General features: G+C 53.7%; 1 protein-coding gene across 2 annotated transcripts in view; it reads left to right on the forward strand.

The window, feature by feature from the left end:
• The window catches only part of LOC135249067 (endonuclease V-like), a 62,645-nt gene that overhangs the window by 24,265 nt on the left and 16,081 nt on the right, over positions 1-22,299 (forward strand). The window contains exons 8-9 of one of the 2 annotated variants that reach the window (XM_064324322.1): positions 5,913-5,984; positions 13,251-13,667. In XM_064324322.1, the coding sequence (XP_064180392.1) occupies positions 5,913-5,975 (63 nt within the window). In that variant the 3' untranslated portion in view covers positions 5,976-5,984; positions 13,251-13,667. Of the gene's footprint in view, positions 1-5,912; positions 5,985-13,250; positions 13,668-22,299 lie in introns of those variants that run through there. The other variant, XM_064324321.1, reaches the window with a different exon arrangement.

A 22,299-nucleotide genomic window follows, 5' to 3' on the forward strand; every position in this document is an offset into this window, starting at 1 on the left:
TCAGCAACACGGTGGGAACCTGTCTGCCTCAGTCTCGGCTCTCTCTATCTCTCTCTCTCCATCTCCCTCTCTCTTTCACACTCTCTCTCACTCTCTCTCTCTATCTCCCTTTCTCTCTCTCTCCTCTCTCACTCTCTACTCTCCCTCTTCTCTCTCTCCCTCTCTCTCTCCCTCCCTCTCTCCTCTCTCTCTCTCTCTCTCTCTCTCTCTCCCTCTCTCTCTCTCCCTCTCTCTCTCCCCCTGTCCGTCTCTGCAGTGTACCTCACTCTGAGTGTTTGCCTCAGGAGCTGCAGCTGCAGTGTAAGACGTCCCTCGCCTCCGCTGTGGTCATGTGGTCACCGTCGCTCAGCCAATCGGCCGCCTTCATTCGCTGCCAATAATTTAGCGCGCGGACGTCCGGAGTACAGATGCCCATCTGGTTTTTTTTTTGACGTCACCTTGCGCTCTGTTATTTTGAGCGGGGGGGCGGGGGGCGGCGGGGGGGGCAGATGTCGTCCGTGAGCAGGAAGGCGGGTGACGTGATTTAACCCCGGGGCGCCGTGCGGCTCGGCTGTCGTCGCCGCGGTGACGCTGGGCTTCCGGGCGAGCGCTCAGGAAACGCGGCTCGACGCGCTGGTGTCACACACATCCGCACGCGTCGCTCGCTCCACGCGCTGCCGCCCCCTCCGCTCGCAGCGAGCGGGCCTCACAGCGCACGGTCCCCGCGAACGTGCTGATTGGGTCGTTCAGGGACAGCGGGCACAGCCATGGAAGTTTATTTTATTTAATTTTTTTTAACAGGATTTTGTGTCCCAGGTAGAGAGGTTTCCAGGAGCAACTGGAGCAGTGGAGAGAGAGAGAGAGCAGAGGGACAGCAGCACATGTACCCTGTGGTCCCAGAGGGGGTGCGGGTGAGGGGGGGGGGCTGCGAGGGGGGGGAGGGGGGTGTGGAATAATGAAGAGCTCTTGGCTCTGTGGCAGTGCCTCCCTGACAGCGCGTCTCACTTCCCTGAGCCAGCACGCTCACTGCACAGGCGTCTTCCTGTGGCTCGGCGGTCCGGTGGCTGTGCTCGTCCAGCTCGGCGTGCCGAACCTGATTTTCCGCGCGCGTGACGGACGGGCGGGGCGGAGGTGAGGGGGCGGGGGGAGACGTGAGGGCACGTTTCAGGTTTCCGTGGCGATAAAAAATATGACATCATTGCGACGGGGGTCTGCAGCAGCTGTCCGTCGGTCAGCGGGCCCGTGTTCACCTGAGGCGGGGGGGGGGGGCCCTGAGGGTTAGCGGATTTGGCGAGCCAGCCAGCGCGCAGCGGCAGTGACGGTAACGACTAGTCCATTAGCAAAGCCGTTAGCGTTTTAGCGGAAACCGTCAGTACACGCCTGCCCCCCCAGTCTCGCGATCGCCCCCCCCCCCATTAAACCAGCGCTCAGGCGGCGCTAATGGCGCTGAGTGAGCTATCGACGTCGACGGCGGTTTCCCCATCGAACGCCGCGCCGCGCCGACCCCGCCGGCGCTCAGCGCGAGCCCCGCCCCGGGGGACGGCCCGTCTGGACGAGGGTCGCGGGGTCACGGGGTCGCGGGGTCAGGCGCTCGTTACCGCCCGGCGAGCGGAGAGCTGCGATGAGCGCGCGGTTATGAGCGGGGTCGCGACCTCCGGGGGGCGGCGCTCTGCGATGGAGGGGGAGACGGGCTGAGTCCCACCGCACGTACAGCCAATCAGAGCGCGCGGGCCGTGATTCCACCCCTGCCCCCCCCCCCCTCACCCCCACCCCACTCACCTGTTCCACCGGCCCCCTGCACTCCATTACTCTGGCCTGGGCATCAGCGATCTCTCCGTCATCGCTTTAATGTCTTCGGTGAGCTGCTCGGTGATCAAATCGAGCCAATTATGGGCCCATTTAACTCCATTTAAGCGAAGAACGACTGCTGCAAGCAGAGCAAAGGGCCCAGATTAACAGGGCAAGAGGTTACAGAGATATATACATATATGTGTGGGGGGGTAGACTAGTGTTGCAGAGTGGTATAGGGTTGAGAGGTGGAGTAATGTTGGGGGGTGGGGTGGATTAGTGTTGGGGTGCAGTAGTGTTCAGTGAACTGCTCTGTTTTACAGTGAGAGGAGTTGTTGGATGATTGGATGAGACTCAGGCCTCAGCAGAGTGAAAGGAAGGCATATGATTGGTGGCAGTGAGCTGGGGGGAGCCCAGACAGGAGGGCTGGGGGGAGGCAGGTGGGTGGGAAGCTGGGGCAGGGGCTGGGGGGGGGGGGCGCTGCTGGTGAACTCTTCTAAGTCCAGTTCAGTTCCGCGGGTGGAAATAACCTGTTCAGACACCGGCCGCTCACACTTGGTTTTCATTCCGCTCCGTGCTTCTTATTGTACACTCGGCAAAATAAACATTCATTGTTCCCTGAGCTCCGGCCGAATCGATAGGAAGCGCAGTTAATTTTGCGGTGGCATTCCAGGCCTTGTTCTGCCCAGATATAATTCTGTTACGAAACATTCCACAGGCCAGCAGTACAAGCGCCTTTTTTTATTTTATTTTATTTTGTTTTTTTTGGGAGGGGTGGGCAGATTTCCAATAGAGGCGAGGATTCTGTGCGCTGGATGGGTGTGTGAATATAACCAGAGCCTTCAGTCTCAGCTCAGTGGTCTCGGTGGGAGAGAGGGAGCTGATGAGCACCAGGCTGGCGTTCGTTCCTTTCTGAATTATTCAGGCTGAAGAGCTCTCTTTTCTTCCTGCCGTCGTCGTCGTCGTCGTAGTTTTTTAAAGACGCTGAAGCGAGCGTCTTTCGGCTGGCTTAGTGGAGACGGACGAGGACGCGTGCGAGGAGATCTGCGTTCCGGGCGGGAGTTCATTATCACGCGTGTGAGAAATTACACCTGTGCGGGAATTCGACAGTTCCCCCCCCCGCCCCCGCCCCCACCCCCTCCCCACCCCATTACGAGCGGGGAAGTGAGGACCGAACGTGCGAGAGTGTATCACGCTGTCGTGAGTCGAACGCGCGCCGAGCGTGCTTATTATGGGATGCGTCTGCTTGCTCTGCCCGTAGGCCTTTTAGTGAGCACGTCACCGGTGTGGCACACTGTCTCGCCCGTGGGTCAGTGTCTCGCCCGTGGGTCAGTGTCTCCCCTGTGGGTCAGTGTCTCGCCCGTGGGTCAGTGTCTCCCCTGTGGGTCAGTGTCTCGCCCGTGGGTCAGTGTCTCGCCCGTGGGTCAGTGTCTCGCCCGTGGGTCAGTGTCTCGCCGTGGGTCAGTGTCTCCCTGTGGGTCAGTGTCTCGCCCGTGGGTCAGTGTCTCCCTGTGGGTCAGTGTCTCGCCCGTGGGTCAGTGTCTCGCCCGTGGGTCAGTGTCTCGCCCGTGGGTCAGTGTCTCGCCCGTGGGTCAGTGTCTCCCCTGTGGGTCAGTGTCTCGCCCGTGGGTCAGTGTCTCGCCGTGGGTCAGTGTCTCGCCCGTGGGTCAGTGTCTCGCCCGTGGGTCAGTGTCTCCCCTGTGGGTCAGTGTCTCGCCCGTGGGTCAGTGTCTCGCCCGTGGGTCAGTGTCTCGCCCGTGGGTCAGTGTCTCGCCCGTGGGTCAGTGTCTCGCCCGTGGGTCAGTGTCTCGCCCGTGGGTCAGTGTCTCGCCCGTGGGTCAGTGTCTCGCCCCATCACTGGCCCCTCCCTCTTCCCTCTCTCTTTGTGCTGTAGTGTACACTCACTCCACCCTCTCCTCTCTCTCTCTCCACCCTCCCCCTCTCTCTCTCTCTCTCTCTGTGTGCTGTAGTGTACACTCGTTCCACCCTCTCTCTCTCTCTCTCTCTCTGCTGTAATGACCTCTCGCTCCACCCTCTCCTCTCAATTTTCAATTCAATTCAATTCAATTCAATTCAATTCAATTCAATAAGCTTTATTGGCATGGTAAGGGTACACTTACATTGCCAAAGCATTCACACACATGACAAATATAACAGACAGGCAATAACAATTTAACTACAATAAACAGAGAAAATATAAAATCCAGACAATCCACAGAAATAAAATTCTATATCGACTATATTATCGACATAATTAACTATAATAATGTTACTTTTCTGGTGTCAATGTTACTCCTCTCTCTCTCTCTCTCTCTCTCTCTCTGTGCTGTAGTGTACACTTACTCCACCCTCTCCCCTCTCTCTCTCTCTGTGCTGTAGTGTGCACTTACTCCACCCTCTCCTCTCTCTCTCCACCCTCCCCCCTCTCTCTCTCTCTCTCTCTGTGTGCTGTAGTGTACACTCGTTCCACCCTCTCTCTCTCTCTCTCTCTCTCTCTCTCTCTGCTGTAATGACCTCTCGCTCCACCCTCTCCTCTCTCTCTCTCTCTCTCTCTCTCTCTGTGCTGTAGTGTACACTTACTCCACCCTCTCCCCTCTCTCTCTCTCTGTGCTGTAGTGTGCACTTACTCCACCCTCTCCCCTCTCGCTCCACCCTCTCCCCTTGCCTCTGTGGCTCGGTGTCCCAGGATGCACTGAGCCGAGTCTCTTGCTTCTCGCTGCGTCTCAGACGTCCAGGTTTGTCCCAGCGCTGCTGGGATGAGCTGAGAGGGCCTCGCTGTGCTAAGCTAACAGAGCCCTATCTGGGGACCGGCTAACTGTCCCCTTTTTTCTGCCTTCGATGTTAATTATTCCAACTTCTCCAGCGTTGGATTTTTTTTTTCCCTCTTTCTTTTTCTTCTTCTTCTTCTCGTTCCCCCGTGTGCTGGATGAGGGCCGCTGCTGGGCGGGAGCGCGAGACCGGCACCAGGAGGCGGGGAAGTAATTTATTGCTTTCGCTGTGAGCTAAATTAATCACACCAGGACTGAATTAGACTCTGGAACGGGCCAGAGCGCTGCTTCTAGCCCGCTGGGGCTGCAGCCTCTTCTCTGCCAAACCCGGGCCAGTGTCTGAGTCCTGCTCCTCAGCACCGCTGGGGCTGCAGCCTCTTCTCTGCCAAACCCGGGCCAGTGTCTGAGTCCTGCTCCTCAGCACCGCTGGGGCTGCGGCCTCTTCCCTGCCAAACCCGGGCCAGTGCCTGAGTCCTGCTCCTCAGCACCGCTGGGGCTGCGGCCTCTCCTCTGCCGAACCCGGGCCTGTGTCCGGGACCCCCTCCTGCAGCTGGAGAGCTTCTGCGTCCGCGCCGAATCCACCAATCAGCGGGGCGTCGTCGTGTGCTATCGCGCGTTAGCTTCACAGTCCTTCATTAAAGCAAATCAGTGGTCTGCTGGAAAGATATGCAGGGGGAAAAAGAAACATGTTTTTTTTTTTTTTATTATATTTTAGTTATGAGTTTTATAAGCAGAAGTGCTACTGTTCTGATGTTGTCATGTTTTTCTAGGTCATGTGAAATGGCTGTGCATCAACTTGTATGCATGCAGTCTTTAATGTTAGAATCTCAGCTTTGAATTTGATCGACATTCTCAATTTCCCATTGACCCAACGCAAGAATAATGCGCAGTGTAAAAGGTAAAGGTAAATATACAGTTTATTGTAATGTATAGTTCTTATTAAAAAAAAAAAAAAAAAAATAATAATAATAATAGTTATAGTAGTAATAATAATAATCATCATCATCACAGAGAATCTCTTTTTGGCAAGTTTTGACAAGTGTTACATGCAACATTATTATTATTATTATGATTATTATGATTATGATTATGATGTTAGGTGTGTGTTTGTAAGCCCTTATTTCCCCCCCGCTGCTGGTCAGAGAGCTGGCGGAGGCGGGCGGATGAAATACAGCGGCCTGGGGTTCCTGGCGGTGGGTGGGCGGTGCCAGCGGAGGGGGCGGGGACGTTATTTATGTGCGATCTGCATATTTGTGTGTCGCACAGCTTGTAAATATGTCTGCTGTGTGCCCCGATGCCAGCAGGCCGGGCTGTTGTGTGGTGGCACTGACCCCCTTCCCTCCCCCCCCCCCTCCCCCTGTGTCTGTGTGTCCGCAGGCAGACATACGCTCGCGGGAGTACCTGCGCACCCACTGTCCATCTGCGCACACCTGTGGATAGAGGAGGCAGGTGAGTGAGGGGGGGGGGGTGGAGGAGGGAGAGGGAGGGAGAGGGGAGAGGAAGGGGAAAGTGGGAGGGAGGGGGGGAGAGAGAGGAGAGGGGGGAGGGGAGGGTGGAGGAGGGAGAGGGAGGGAGAGAGAGGGGGAGGGAGAGATGGAGGGAGAGAGGGAGGGAGAGAGGGAGGGAGAGTGGCACTGGGTGCACAGGCAGAGGCGGTTGGGGGGGGGTGGCCATGCTCCATCTCGTCTCCGCCCCCCTGTGGGCGGAGCCAAGGAGGCTGGGAGCAGAAGAGGTGGGCGATGGGCGTGCAGAAGGATCGCGTAAATCTGGGCGGGACTCTCTGCCGTTGGCCAATCAGCCGGCTCCCTCGGCTCTGGGCGGGGTTATGGACCGAGCCTCCAGGACGTGGGCTGTTAACAGCATTGGGGAGGGGCCCCGAGGCTGTGGGGTCAGGGCCAGAGGGGCCCCGGGTCTCCAGGGCTGCCGGTCTGGTGAGCAGGGCGCTGTGGAGTTGTGCATCTTTGATCACACACTCATCTTCGAACAACAGGATGAGCGGCAGCAGCACCAGCGCCCTGCAGTCTGCCTGTTATACTCCTCATGAACAAAGCTTTGCCTTTTTCATCATTCCCTTCTTTACCAACGAGAGACTGTTCTTTTTCAAAGGGCCTACCCACTTATACATCCTATTATGGGATGCTTTTGCTAAATCAAGTTATTACACAGGGGTAATTAGCTCATGCATCCTCTTGTTGTGATAAAAGTGAAAGGATTCTGTATTTCCTTCTTCCTCTTGCAGAAAGCAGGTTATCGCAGTGGAGTTGCTGTCCCCCAGCCTGTCTCCCTGGCTTCCTGTGTGACATGTAATTTGTATAGAAACAAAAATAGAGTTTCCCCAAAGCAGAGGCTTGTAGCACTTTTTGGATGATTGCTTTAATGAGACACAATTCACACGGTGCAGGGAGAGGACCGGAATGAATGCTTCCTCTTAAACGCGCGTACGCAATAATCATTATTCGGATGTGTGTTTGGCCACCATCTGGAACTACAGATGCAGCTATTTCAGTGGCGTTGGTATCTGCATGGAGCTGAAAGAGCCTGACCCTCATTATGAAGCCTGGAGTTCCTCTCACAGTAGATGCTGAACAGTCCGTTTAAACTGAACCCTGGCGTCCTGTCCTTCCCAGGTTACGATGCGCTCTCTTACCTGCTCCTTGCCTCCTGCTCGTCCTGTCCTTCCCAGTTTACGATGCGCTCTCTTACCTGCTCCTTGCCTCCTGCTCGTCCTGTCCTTCCCAGTTTACGATGCGCTCTCTCTCCTGCTCCTTGTCTCCTGCTCGTCCTGTCCTTCCCAGGTTACGATGCGCTCTCTTACCTGCTCCTTGTCTCCTGCTCATCCTGTCCTTCCCAGGTACGATGCGCTCTCTTACCTGCTCCTTGTCTCCTGCTCATCCTGTCCTTCCCAGGTTACGATGCGCCTCTTACCTGCTCCTTGTCTCCTGCTCATCCTGTCCTTCTCAGGTCGCGATGCGCTCTCTTACCTGCTCCTTGTCTCCTGTTAGTCCTGTCCTTCCCAGGTTACGATGCGCTCTCTTACCTGCTCCTTGTCTCCTGCTAGTCCTGTCCTTCCCAGGTTACGATGCGCTCTCTTACCTGCTCCTTGTCTCCTGCTCGTCCTGTCCTTCCCAGGTTACGATGCGCTCTCTTACCTGCTCCTTGTCTCCTGCTCATCCTGTCCTTCCCAGGTCGCGATGCGCTCTCTTACCTGCTCCTTGTCTCCTGCTAGTCCTGTCCTTCCCAGGTTACGATGCGCTCTCTTACCTGCTCCTTGTCTCCTGCTAGTCCTGTCCTTCCCAGGTTACGATGCGCTCTCTTACCTGCTCCTTGTCTCCTGCTAGTCCTGTCCTTCCCAGGTTACGATGCGCTCTCTTACCTGCTCCTTGTCTCCTGCTAGTCCTGTCCTTCCCAGGTTACGATGCGCTCTCTTACCTGCTCCTTGTCTCCTGCTCATCCTGTCCTTCCCAGGTTACGATGCGCTCTCTTACCTGCTCCTTGTCTCCTGCTCATCCTGTCCTTCCCAGGTTGCGATGCGCTCTCTTACCTGCTCCTTGTCTCCTGCTCATCCTGTCCTTCTCAGGTCGCGATGCGCTCTCTTACCTGCTCCTTGTCTCCTGTTAGTCCTGTCCTTCCCAGGTTACGATGCGCTCTCTTACCTGCTCCTTGTCTCCTGCTAGTCCTGTCCTTCCCAGGTTACGATGCGCTCTCTTACCTGCTCCTTGTCTCCTGTTAGTCCTGTCCTTCCCAGGTTACGATGCGCCCTCTTACCTGCTCCTTGTCTCCTGCTCGTCCTGTCCTTCCCAGGTTGCGATGCGCTCTCTTACCTGTTCCTTGTCTCGTGCTTGTCCTGTCCTTCCCAGGTTACGATGCGCTCTCTTACCTGCTCCTTGTCTCCTGTTAGTCCTGTCCTTCCCAGGTTACGATGCGCTCTCTTACCTGCTCCTTGTCTCCTGCTCGTCCTGTCCTTCCCAGGTTACGATGCGCTCTCTCTCCTGCTCCTTGTCTCCTGCTAGTCCTGTCCTTCCTAGGTTACGATGCACTCTCTCTCCTGCTCCTTGTCTCCTGCTCATCCTGTCCTTCCCAGGTTACGATGCGCTCTCTCTCCTGCTCCTCGTTTCTGGGGCCTGTGTTGTGTGGGGATCACAGCGCTGTGCAGTCGTGCCCTGAGGTCCCGCTGAATGTATTTCACAGTTAGCCCTGTTCCCTGTGAGGCCTCTTATCACAGGGAAGCAGAATCGCCTTACCCCTCTGTGTCTGTGTCTGTGTCTGTACCTGTGTCTGTGTCTGTGCCGCTGGAAAGCCAAGCACTGCCTGGCATCCCTAACCCCTCTGTGTCTGTGTCTGTGCCAGCGTCTGTACCTCTGGAAAACACCCAGCACGACCTGGCTCCCCACACCCCTCTGTGTCTGTGCCCGCATCTGTACCTATGTCTGTGTCTGTACCTGTGTCTGTGCCTCTGGAAAACACCCAGCACTACTGACTACACTCATTCCATTCTGAGTAACCTTACTCACAGGCCTGACTTTTCAGTTTATAAATCATTTACAGACCCCCCCCCTCCCCCGCAGCATCCACCCCCACCCCCCCCCCCAACCTCCCAACCTCCCGATCAATGTTCTCTTTTAATCATTGTGCTCCCCTGTCAGTCAAGTGCAGCCCATGTGATTTGGCGGTTGTCTTTGAACATTGCGCTTGCCCTGAAGGTTGATAAATAGTGTGGGAGCCGCTCTGGTGTCCGTCTCCAGACGTGGGGGGGGTGGGGGGGGGGTGGGGTCGGGGGGGGTCGTTTGGACCCCATTGTCTGAGGCGAGACGCTTTTTTTCGTGGGTCTCCTTCTGGTTTCGGGCCAGCCGGCCCGCCCCGCAGTCTCTGGGACCCAAGGCTGCGTGTGAGGAACGTCTCGATCCACCAATCAGATTCCGATTCTGTGATTCTGTTTCCTGTCCGTGCCAGTGGCGTTTCCACAGTGTTTCACATTTCCTCGCTCCGTCTGTTTTCTACAACATTTCTGTTTTTTAAGTCCTTAGCGATGTGGGAATTATCAAAAAGGGAGTGATCTCTGAAGATTATCTCATTTAGGAATTGCAGTTGAATAATTGTAACGAGGTTTATTTGTGTGAACTGAGTTGGCTTTTTAGCACTTAAATTTGGAACATTCTTATGTGTTATTGACATGCATCTTCTGTGGTGTATTTCCAAGACTAAATCATATGGGAATCTTACCAGTACGGCTGTATGGTTGTATGTTGTGTACGGTTGCGGTGTACCTGGGTCTTTTTCTGTGGCTGTGGCTGAGCCCCTTTGGAAGGGTAAATACAATCTAAGCCCGTTTGGGGAACATTCTCATCTCAGCACTACCGCCCAGCCGAATCGGAGCCCCAGTCAGAGTGTTTCCCAGGGCTGTGGAGAGGCTTTGCTTTAACTAGGTCAGCGAGGGGAGCGAGGGGGGGGGGGGGGCGGGGGGGCGCGCGGGGGGGGGGGGGTTAGGGCACCCACACTTGGGCCTGCAGCAATTACAGCCGAGTCCAGAGCGGGCCTGCGTCGGGCTGCCGTCGGCCTCCCGCTGCGGGCGGGTAATGAAGCTGCCCACGGGCGGGCGGGCGGGAGGGCGGGCAGGAGGGCGGGCAGGGGGGCAGGCGGGAGGGCGGGGGGGCAGGTTCTCTGCCCGCACTCTGTGGCTAGAGGCTGGAGCTGAGAGATGGAGCAGCGGGGGAGAGGAGATGGATGGAGGGCTAGAGGAGAAGAGGAGTGAGGGGCGATGAACCGATGAGAGGAGGGGAGGGGGTGAGGGGAGACGGATGGAGGGAGGTGAGAGGAGGAGTGAGGGGAGATGGACGGACGGAGGGAGAGGAGGGGATGATTGAGGGAGGGAGGCTGGAGTGGAGTGATGATAAGTGGGAGATAAAGAGAAAGAGGGGATTGATAGTAGTTTGAGGGAAAACGCCGGAGCGTCTGGGGAAGGGGGGAAGAGGGGGAGGGGAGGGGAGGAGGGGAGGGGAACGCTGGGGCTTTTCAAACAGCAATAACCATTAGCTCCCATGTTTATCCTCCTTTATCACCGTGGCGACGCGGCGCCGCCGCTAATAGACCCGCTCCGCGCTCCCGTCTCCCGCGGTGATGGATGCCGCCGGCAACGCGGCGGGCTGCGAAGCTCCGGACCAATCAGGGGCCGCCAACCGCCGGCCACCAATCACGGGCGCGCGGCGGGCCCCCCCGGTTCCCCCCCCCCCAGCCGCGCGGGGCTCGGGGAAGAACGGCGTAGCGCGGCGGCCCGTTGGGTTAATGGAGAACGGAGGGCGGAGAGAGAGAGAGAGGCGGAGGTGCTTTTAATTAAGTTCCTGCCGGTGTACACATTTTAACTGGCCTTTACAAAAAAAAAAAAGCAGCCAAATGTCAGGGAAAATGTTAAGGGACGTGTTTGTCAAGGTTCTTCCTCGGGATCCTTTTCGGCAGATTGGCTCAGCGGGGAGTAGCCTGACATTATCCGCCAATCCCAGGAGGTGGCGGAGGAGGATGAGGAGGAGGAGGAGGAGGAGGAGGGGCTCGTCCGGGGAGGCCAGCGCAGGCAAATGGCAGCGGCTTGCCTCTCGTGTGCCGCTGCTCTCGATATCAGGCGCTGGCTCCGCCCCTCTGGCCCCGAGCTGCAGGCCCCCCCGGCCTCACGGAGGGGCGGAGCCACGGCCCTCTCCCACCTCTGACCTCGGCCCTGCTGCACTACACTTCCCAGAATGCCCCTCTCCTCATTCAGAGCCAGGGCTGCCGTATGCCATACTCCACCTGTGGAGAGAGGGAGGCGGAGAGGGAAAGAGAGAGAGAGAAATGAGGAGAGAGATGGGGAGAGAGAGTCAGATAGATGGAGAGAGAGAGCGATGGAGATAGGGAGAGATGGGGAGAGAGAGCGAGATCCAGAGAGAGATGGGGAGAGAAGAGAGACGAGGGGGGGAGACTGTTGTCCCATCGACATGGGATTATTTTCAGCGAACCACTCTCCTATAATTAGAGCACTCTGGGAGGGTTGGGTTGGGCGGTTGGGGGCGGGCGCTGCCGTTCCTTTGATATGCAAATTTAATAAGCAGTGGTGACATTTTTAATTTGTGTGAAGGGGGTGAGAGACTCAAGACTCCGAAAAGAAATATTAAGATTGCCGGTTCCCTTGACCCCTCTCCATCCCGAAGCCCACTCAGACTCTGAATCCCTACTTCCTTTCTCTCCTTCACCCGCTCATTTCGTCTTTTCCCTGCCGCTCATTTCCTCACTCACTCTCTTCCTCTCTCCAGCACATCAGATTTCCCGCGCCATCTTTACCGCCACATAAAGACACCGGATGATGAAAAATAGTTTTTCCATCACACGCTCTCTCTCTCTTTCTCACTGGTGTGCCGTGCTTTTATCTGAGGCAGGAGAGAGAGAGGAGAATAGATAGTGTGCGTGAGATTGAGAGAGCGAGAGAGAGAGCGAGTGTGAGGGAGAAAGAGCGAGAGAGAGAGAGAGGAGAATAGATAGTGTGTGTGAGATTGAGAGAGCGAGAGAGAGAGCGAGAGAGAGGAGAATAGATAGTGTGTGTGAGATTGAGAGTGAGAGAGAGCGAGGGAGAAAGAGCGAGAGAGATATTGTGCGAGGGAGAGAGGGAGGGAGAGAGCGAGAGAGAGAGAGGAGAATAGATAGTGTGTGTGCGATTGAGAGAGCTTGAGTGAGAGAGAGAGCGAGGAGAGAGGGCAGAATAAGATAGGGTGTGAGAGGAGAGAGCGTGGTGGTCAGGAGAGGCGAGAGAGCGAGGGAGAGGAGAGCGCTCGCAGTAACACAAAATGAGCTGGAGGATTGTGCTGGACCTGCGGAGCGGAGAGGGAAAGCGCAATCGCGTAATGTGTGCCTTGAGGCGAAGCGAGGCCTCGAGCATCGGCGGATGGCCGCTCAGTCCGCTGATGGCGTCAGTCGCCGGGCTCAATCCTGGTCCCTTCAATCCGTCTGTGATGGCCGCTCAGTCGCCTGTGATGCCTCGCCGTCGGTGCCCCTTCAGACCGCGGATAGGCCCGCTTCAGATCCGCCTGTGATTGGCCCGCTTCAGATCCGCCTGTGATAGGCCCGCTTCAGATCCGCCTGTGATAGGCCCGCTTCAGATCCGCCTGTGATAGGCCCGCTTCAGATCCGCCTGTGATTGGCCCGCTTCAGATCCGCCTGTGATTGGCCCGCTTCAGATCCGCCTGTGATAGGCCCGCTCAGATCGCTTGAAGGCCGCTTCAGATCCGCTCTGTGATAGGCCGCTTCAGATCGCCTGTGATTGGCCCGCGTCGTCTGTGATAGGCCGCTCAGATGCCAGGATAGCGTCAGATCTCTGTGATAGGCCGCTTCAGATCCGCTGTGATTGGCCCGCTTCAGATCGCCGTGATCCGTTCAGGCTGTGATAGGCCCGCTCAGATCCGCGTGTAGGGCAATCGGTTGGCTCACGCGGTCGCTCAGATCCGCCTGTGATAGGCCCGCTTCAGATCCGCCTGCGATGCTGCAAGAGCGAGTGCAGAGCGAAGAGTGTGAGGGGTGCCTGGGGGGGGCGTGGGGGGGGGGGCTTCTGTAGAACCGGAGCTAGATGAGAAGAAGAACAGATAGAACCCGGGCACCGGGGAAGCACAGTAGGGTGCTGGGGGGGGAGCGGGGCGGTTTTCCGGCTGCAGCGCGAAGGAAGGAGCTCTTAATCGTTCCTGTTCTTTTTAAACCGAATTACAGCACCGGTAAAGGGGGAGCAGTTCGGGCACGCGTGGGGCCTGTGCCCCTGACCCGCACCGAGCTACGGGGTGGGAAAGAGTCACCCGGGCATCGGCTCCCCGAGTCCACGAACCCCGCGAACCCCGAATATCACTCTCTGCTGGTGCTGCTGGTGCAGACGTTCACAGTGGGAGGAACGGGAGCGGACGAGAAGAGGAAGAGCAGAAAGAAAAGAGTAGCGGGTTTCTCTCTGAACAGCCGGCTGATTCGTTTTAGGATCAGCCCCAGTTTCACAGCATCTGTTCGCTGTTTGCTTTCAAGTTTAAAATCTCAGTCCTTTTTTTTTTTTTTTTTTGAGCTTATCAAATTTTCATGACAATTCGCTTTGCAAGTGTATATGCACATGTAATACTTTTTTTAAATAAAAAAACGTGTGATCTGTACCAGTGGACCTGGTTTTGATTGTGTGACCCCATCGCCGGTCCCTCCTGAACCCCCACTCGGTGGGGTTGTGCTTCTGCTGGGAGACTGCGGGATCGTAATGCAGAAATGACTGGAGCAGTCGGCTGGGATGACTGATCACCAGACTCACCCCCTGTCAGTAATCCCCTGCTTTGCCACCGATCTCCTCTAAATCGTACCGGCAGCGCAGTCCCTCGCCTTCCCTGTGCGACTCCCCAGGCAGAAGGACATTTGTGTGATCTCAGTCATCCTCCCAGGTGTAAGTAAATAACTGAATAAATAAAGTGATAAGTCAGGCAGTCAGTCAGCTAGGTCGTCTTCACTGAGAGAATGGAGTTCCCGGTTGGGTTTCCCTGATTAAATAAAGGTGAATGAGCATTCATTAGATCTGGTTCTTGTGACATACATAGTTTTTCTCCATCTTTCTGTGGCACACACTGTGGGAAGACAGGATGATTTATTTATTTTATTTTATTTTTTTGCTAATCTGGTTATGACCCCTCGCCCTGCGTTTCCTCAGCTGTGTCTCTGGCCAACAGCAAGAAACCAAATCTTGTCACGTCAAGGTCACACCAACTGTGAGGAACTCCTCCGCAGACCAAACACAGAAGTGTCAGAGGTATCGAAGGAGCGTGTGTAGTCTTACCCGGTGCTTCTGGAATGGGACCAATTTAACGTTATCTTGATTATCTGCCAACAGTTATGTGTAGACAGAGGAGACAGTTGTCTGCCAGTTGTGTTTCTCTATACGGATCGCTGTCTAACTTGGTAGACGCGGACTTGATGTCTTTGGCTTGTGTAGCCTGTATGAAAACAATCGTGTATCCAGCTACGACACTAGTGTATAGATGAGTGACTACAGGGTACAGATATCCTGAGTTCTATGTGTATGTTTGGACCCCCCAGCACCCCTACTGTGCAGTGTCAAGAGTCAAGGAGTAATGCCAGGTTAAAATCATTGCAGCTTATTGTTCACTGTGTTCAGTAATAATGGCAATATACAATGGCGCAAAGTGTGAGTGGTGAAATGGCTATACGCATATACGCAGGGGATGAATCTCCCTGAACTGCTGCACCTTTCCCCTTACATACAAAACGATCGAAGCAAAGCACCAAGTCATCAAAAAAAAAAATACACAATCATGACAAAACAGTATAGGCCAATGATCCTGCTTGCTGGATATCTCTATGAGCTTATCACACCAGGTAGACCGTTGTAGCTGAGACACCAACTTGTTCCCCATGACATCGACTAACCAACAATACAAAACACGATTACACTGTATGATAGAAAACCTCAGAGAAGTTGTTTTACGTAATGCTGACCCAATTGGTTTTTTTGCGACTGAGCTGTCTCTCTATGTCACACTTGCTGCCTCTCTGTCAGCCCTGTACGCAGTCTGCTGTCTTTTGGAGGTCTGATAAGGAGCACACTGGGTGTAAACTGCCTTACGCTGGTCTTCCTGTACCTCTGCACAAAGAGGTATCTGCTCCATCGGGGCACAGAAACGGGTGCGACTCCAAATGCTGCAGTCTCACGGAGCAGAGGGTTCGCGGGGAGAATGTGCATTTGGGCAGTGTGTCATTCGGGGAAGGGGGTGGGGGGGGCTGGTGTTACCATTGCACACTTAGCCACTGCTCCGTCTGCCAAGGCCAATGTTCCGTGCTGTTCCTCCGGCTGCTCTTACAAATAAGAGTTCTCACTTAAAATGAGAAAATCGATGGTGTTTTTGTGTCTCTCATCCCAGATCAATGTAGTCTAATTTCCTGCAATCAGGAGTGTGTGCCTTCAGATGGGGAGGATAAAAATGATAAAGGGAAAGTACAGTGCTGACATGAAAGGGAAAGTGCAGCGCTAACACAAAAGGGAAAGTACAGTGCTAACAAAAGGGAAAGTACAGCACTAACACGAAAGGGAAAGCACAGTGCTAACACAAAAGGGTAAGTACAGTGCTAACGCGAAAGGGAAAGTACAGTGCTGATATGAAAGGGAAAGCACAGTGCTAACACAAAAGGGAAAGTACAGTGCTAACACAAAAGGGAAAGTACAGCGCTAACCTGAAAGGGAAAGCACAGCGCTAACACAAAAGGGAAAGTACAGTGCTAACACAAAAGGGAAAGTACAGCGCTAACACAAAAGGGAAAGTACAGTGCTAACACAAAAGGGAAAGTACAGTGCTAACGCGAAAGGGAAAGCGCAGCGCTAACACAAAAGGGCAAGTGCAGGGCTAACGCAAAAGGGTAAGTACAGTGCTAACACGAAAGGGAAAGTACAGTGCTAACACGAAAGGGAAAGCACAGTGCTAACACAAAAGGGAAAGTACAATGCTAACACAAAAGGGAAAGTGCAGGGCTAACACAAAAGGGAAAGTGCAGGGCTAACGCGAAAGGGAAAGCACAGTGCTAACATGAAAGGGAAAGTACAGTGCTAACACAAAAGGGAAAGCACAGTGCTAACCTGAAGTGGTTCGGTTGGACTGGGGTCATTTGTACACTGTCTTTTCGGGAAGTACACGTCAGGCATCTGAAATAAAAACGGGAGAACCGAGATTACAAGGAAGCACAGTAGGGTGCTGAAGAAGGGAGAGTACAGGCTAAAAGGAAGGCGCTAAGTGCGCTGTTCGTTCTTCACTGAGAGAAGGAGTTCACGGTAGGGTTCCAAGGGTAAGTAAAGGTGAATGAGCAGACAAGGGAAGCGGTTCTACACAAGGTAGATTCTCCATTGTCTGGGACACAGAAAGTGAGGGCTAACGCAAAGGAAAGTGCATTGTAACAAAAATGAAGTCCAGTGCTAACTGAAGGTTCGACTGGGTCATTTGTACCTGCGTTTTCAGAAGCTTCTTCAGCGCATCTGAGAATAAAACAGAGAGGACTGAGCATGAGGAAGCACATAGGTGTGAGGAGGACGCTTTCATGCAGCGCAAACAGGAAGCGCTGCTGCTCGCTCTGTTCTTGCAAGTAGCAGCACCGCACTTCCTGTTTCCGGGTGCGTATCGCGTGCTCTTTACGCGCTGTGTTATTTTAATCGTTTGTTCAGCTTCACTGGAAGCGGTTCGCTCGGGCTGGGGCTGTCTGTACGCTGTCTCTTCCGATGCTCCCGCGTCCAGGTGTCCTGTCAGGCGCGGGGGGGGTTATTGACTGGTGCAGAGGCGCCAGGTTGACAGTTTGAGTTTTCCCACCCGTTTGAGGGACCGTCTGCGTTTGTGAACGGGTGACGGGGTAGCCTTCATCATCGTAGCTTCAAACGCTCGTAGCCGGCAGCGACGCTCCCCTGATCGTTTCTTCGATTTGGTAACGGACTCAGGAACGAAAAAAACGGGGCCGTGAGATAGCCCGAGGCGTCCTGCGAAACGTCTGTCCCCGTCATCCGTCCTCCGCTCTGCGGATTCGCCCAAGCGTCGGGCGCCTCTCCGTGGGCGCACCTGCGCTTCCGTTAAAAGTTTCGCTAAACGCGCCGCAAACGTCCTCCGCTCAACAGCTGAACAAACTGGCGAGCGTCACCGTTTGTACTACTTAACAAAACAAAATAAACACGTCTCTTTGTTTGCCATCGGTGTAGCACAGTGGATAAGGAACTGGGCTTGTGACCGAAAGGTCGCAGGTTCGATTCCCGGGTAGGACACTGCCGTTGTATCCTTGAGCAAGGTACTTTACCGGAATTGCTTCAGTTTATATCCAGCTGTATAAATGGATACAATGTAAAATGCTGTGTAAAAAGTTGTGTAAGTCGCTCTGGATAAGAGCGTCTGCTAAATGCCTGTAATGTAATGATTACAGCTGTTACCATTTGTAAAAAAAAAAAAAAAGCTATCGGTTATGACTAAAAAAGAAAAAGTCAGACTCTTGGGTATGGCTGACGTGCGGGGCAGGGGGGTGTTGTGGGTAATCCGCTTGAATGGAGGAGGAGTGTCACATGAGGAGTGGCACAAAGGCGGAGTCGGGTCGGAGTGTCCGTCGGGTCTGTTGTGTCCGGTATTTATTGGGCTTATTGATATGAGGTATGTGACACCGGGGTGACTTGCGGCTGAGCGGGCGTGTCCTGCAGGGAGATGGATGGGCCGGGGCTGGCCCGCTCTGGCACGCGAGGGGGGGGCGGGGGGGGCTGGCAGAGAGTCATCGCTCACTCAGACGAATGCAGAGGCTGCAGGAGCGGGCGTTAGATAGTCATCTGGGCCCCCTGGTGTTTTTCTCCTTTATCGCTGTCCTGTCAGAGTCAAGGCGTCGCATGCAGACCTCTTCCCGCTCGTATGATCTACTGACCCCCCACCACCCCCCGACACCCCCCACCGCCCGCCTCTGTTCCTCTCCTCTCCATTCCGGATGTCACGCCGTCCGTCTGCCTTCCTGAGCACAAATGGATGCCCCCCACCTCCTCCTCCTCCTCCTCTTCCTGATCTTTATCGGCACTGACTCACCCAGCGTGTTTCACACTGCAGTCATGCAGCCCCCACCCCCACTCCCAGAGGACACCGCTGTGCGTGTGTGTGTGTGTGTGTGTGCGTGTGTGTGTGTGTGCGCGCGCGTGTGTGTCTGTGTGTGTGTGTGTGTATGCGTGTGTGTGCGCGTGTGTATGTGTCTGTGTGTGTGTGTGTGTGCGTGTGTGTGTGCGTGTGTGTGTACGTGCACTCGTGTGTGTACACATGTGTATGTGTGTGTGTGTGCGCATGTGTGTGTGTGTGTGTGTGTGTGTGCGCATGTGTGTGTGTGCGTATGTGTATGTGCACTCGTGTGTGTACACGTGTGTGTATGTGTGTGTGTGTGTGCGCATGTGTGTGTGTGTGAGAGAGGGAGTAGTGTGATTTATTTTGTAATAAATAGTGCCACCCTTACCAGTCCCAGGGGTAGGCTATCACTCAACCTGGGGAGGAGGAAATATTGTCATATCTTTGTGTAATAGCGAAATATCAGCAAGTGAGCGCTTCTGCCTTGGGTACTGAAGTAAACAGCACAGTGTGATTGCTTCCTGTTTTTTTTTTAAGGTGCACACAGCCACCACAGTGCAGGCCCAGGCTCTTCAGACGTATCGCCGTCATTCAGTATCAGTATTTGGAAGAAATATTGATTCTCTGTTACGGTGATATACAGTATATAAGCCTGGCAGATTTATTATGCGTATGATGATTATTATTAGTAGTAGTAGTAGTAGTAGTAATAGTTTTATTATTATTATCATTACAAGTCAAATAATAATAATATTATTATTGCATCAGTTCACCTCATCAACAGCACACACTCATGCATTTTAATGTTTAATTTAATTTTCTGCCATTTCCTTGACAGGATCTTTCTTTTTTTAATTTGTAATAATAGTAATTTAATGTAGGAATCTCTAAATGCATTTTCTAAAACTTTCGTTCCTAATGTAATTTATGTGAATAGTTTTTAAAATTTCGTCTATTCTGGCTACTTCGCCTGAAGTTCCCCATCGGAAATTTTAGTAAATTCAATTATTATTATTATTATTATTATTAGAAGTAGTAGTTGTAGCAGTAGTAGTAGTAAGGTAGTAGTAGTTTTATTAGTAGTAGTTGCAACAGTAGCAGTAGTAGTAGTAGTAATAGTAGTAGTAGCCGTAGCAGAAATAGTAGTACCAGCAGTCGTAGTAGTAGAGGTAGTAGTAATTTCATTAGTAGTAGTAGTAGTAGTTGCAGTAGTTGTAGTAGTAGTAGTTCAACAGCAGCAGTAGTAGCAGTAATAGTATTACCAGTAGTAGTAGAGGTAGTAGTAATTTTATTAGTAGTAGTAGTAGTAGTAGCTGTAGTAGTAGTAGTGCAACAGCAGCAGTAGTAATAGTAGTAGCAGTATTAGCAGTAGCCATAGCAGTAATAGTAGTACCAGCAGTAGTAGCAGTAGAGGTAGTAGTAATTTTAGTAGTAGTAGTAGTTGCAGTAGTTGTAGCAGTAGTAGTGCAACAGCAGCAGTAGTAGTACTATTTCCTCTTATTTCACGGATTTACGGGGCATCATCAGACCCAGCTGCCAAACAGAAATAACAAACAGCGAATTCAGGCGGCGGTGGGAGTTCTTCCCCACGCCGGTATTGATCTCAGCTGGACTTGATGACAGTAAGATTTGACGCGTGTGACTCTTCGATTGAGAAAGTCGGTGCAGTTACTCAGCCGCCAACGTGCTACAACTACATCATTCAGTCGAGGGGGGGTGGGGGGCGGGGGGGGGGAGGCGGAGGTGTTCTGTTTGTCCCCCACGGCATGTCCCAGAAACGCTCTCGTTTCTCTGTTCTGCGACCCTCTCAAGGGCATCATGGGTAATTACGCTGGCAGCTGTGGAAGATGCCCTATCCGTTCTCCGGGTTGGCAGTGCTGTTCTCGGTAAAGCCTCCCCCCCCCCGGGGGAGGGGGCGGGGGGTAGGGCGGGGGGGAGGACACTCAACGAGGCGAGGCTCTGTGTCGCTTCGCGCTCTGCTCCCGAGTCAAGCCGTCTGGTCTGAGCGTCGCAGCCGCGTCAGACAGCGCCGCGTTTAGCGTGGGGGGGGGGGGGGGAGACGGTCCCCCCCCCAGCCCCCCACCAGCCCCCCTCCCCTCAGCCCTCACCGGCTCCCTTCCGAACGCTTTTCCAAAAACACTGAATGAAAAGCCTGAGCTGACTGGAGCTCGCGTGACCTTCCCCCGGTGACCCCCGCTCTCCGAAACGCTCCCCCTGCGTGGTGTTTTTCTGTGAGTCTCGCCTCCCCTCACCTCGCCTCCAGGCTCGCCCCTCCCGCTCGGTCCCGGGTTTGAGGCCCCTCATGCGCACGGAGGAGCGGCTGGTGCTTTTTTGGGAAACTCTGCGCCCCCCGGCTCATCTACCCGCTGAGCTCTGTGTGCGATTGGCCAGGTGACGGAAGTCAAGACGACCCCCCCCCCAGTCTGCTCTGGCCAATCGGTTGAGCTGCTTCAGTTTCCCCGGAACTTTGTGTACGCATCATGACATGTGACCCCTCCTCCTGGCCTGCTCGGATGCGCATTAACCCATAGGCAGCACTATGAGTCAGCACAGACCTTATTATTTGGTGTTGCAGGAGTTCGCTTTTTTTTTTTTCTTTCCTTTTTTTTTTTTTGCAAACCCTGGGAGAGTTCATAATTCTGTTTTCAGAAGCTGTTAGGCGCTCATTCCTGGAACTGCCTGTTTGTGAGAAGAGACAATTGATCTGACATAATAAAGGAGGATCTCTCCTGGCAGGAAGTACAAGGTCTGCATCGAGAGAATGTTATATAAAATGCTTCCAAGGGCATTTACTGTAATAAAACATACCAAAACCATTTTGGGAGAAAACCTGAAAACCGAAGTGACAAGAATAAGCCTGTCCTCCATGTTGCAAAGCTTCTGCAGCAGTGGCAGTTGACCAGACAGACATTTTTTCTTTTCTTTTTTTGCAGGATTTCACATACCTTGATTGAATGGAAGTACGATTAGATTTCTTTTATAACCTGTTGAATAGGGACTGAAAGCACTGCTGAATTCCTCATCGCTGAAAAGAACTTTGTATGCTGTGCAATATTGGGCACCAAACTTTAGCACAATGAGGGAGGTGCAGACAGGAGCTAGCTAGCTGTACTACAAAGGGTTCGTGGACTCTGAATTCCACTGCAAGGTGGTCAGGAGCGGACAAAGCCCAGAGCATGTCTCCCAGCTGCTGTCCGTTTTCCACCGTAAGTAAATACTGCAGCAGAAATGTTCAGCATTCACAGTTCAGAAAGAACCGAAAAGACTGAAAACTGAAGCGCGGAAGAGAAGAAGACAAAAATCCTTCAAAAAGAAAACAAGCATCCAGAGCAACAATACATTTGATGCAGACAGTAGTCATCCCAATAAGATCACATCGTTAGACTAGTGTTAGACGGTGAGATACGTGTCTATTCAACCGCCATTTCAGAAATACTTATTTTGCCCCGTTTGCTCTTCCCCGCCCACCTCCACCACACGGATTGCTTGCAGAGCAGTGAGCGTGGATGCTGTCTGAATAAAACCTGTGTATTTACCTTCATTTGCCATTCTTGCTGTTGTGGGGGTGTTGCTCTGCCCTTGTGTTTGGGGCAGCAGTGTAGTATAATGGGTAAGAAACTGGCCTAGTAACCTGAAGGTCACGGGTAGGACACTGTCGTTGTAACCCTTGAGCAAGGTACTTAGCCTGAATTGCCTCAGTATACATCCAGCTGTATAAATGGATGCAATGTAAATGCTAAGTAATAAATTTGAGTATGCCTCTCTGGATAAGAGCGTCTGCTAAATGCCTGTAATGTAATGTAATGTGTTTGCTCTGCTCTGTGGTCTTGAAGCAGACTCACAGGAGAACGCGTCTCTCCCTGTGGCCCCCAGTTGGCCCCCGCACTCAGAGAGAATGGTAATCAGGTCTGGGCCTGTGGGGGGGGTGTGCTGTCAGGTGATCCGTGCTCAATGAGCCGTGTCAGCTACGGTACTTCCTGTTCTTCGGCGAGGTGTCCCTTCCCCCACCCCCCCCCCCCACCCCCCCGCCCGTCAAGCGATGGCGGGTGACTGTGCGTGTTTAGCGTTAGCGCTCGAAGCCGTGAGGCTCCGGGTGGCGGGCAGTCGCGTGTTCCGTTTGGGTTGTTTTGCTAGTCGGTATGGCAGCTACCTCGACCCCACGTTAA

This window comes from Anguilla rostrata, chromosome 2 (assembly GCF_018555375.3).
Source record: "Anguilla rostrata isolate EN2019 chromosome 2, ASM1855537v3, whole genome shotgun sequence".
In the NCBI taxonomy this organism is placed as follows: Eukaryota; Metazoa; Chordata; class Actinopteri; order Anguilliformes; family Anguillidae; genus Anguilla; species Anguilla rostrata.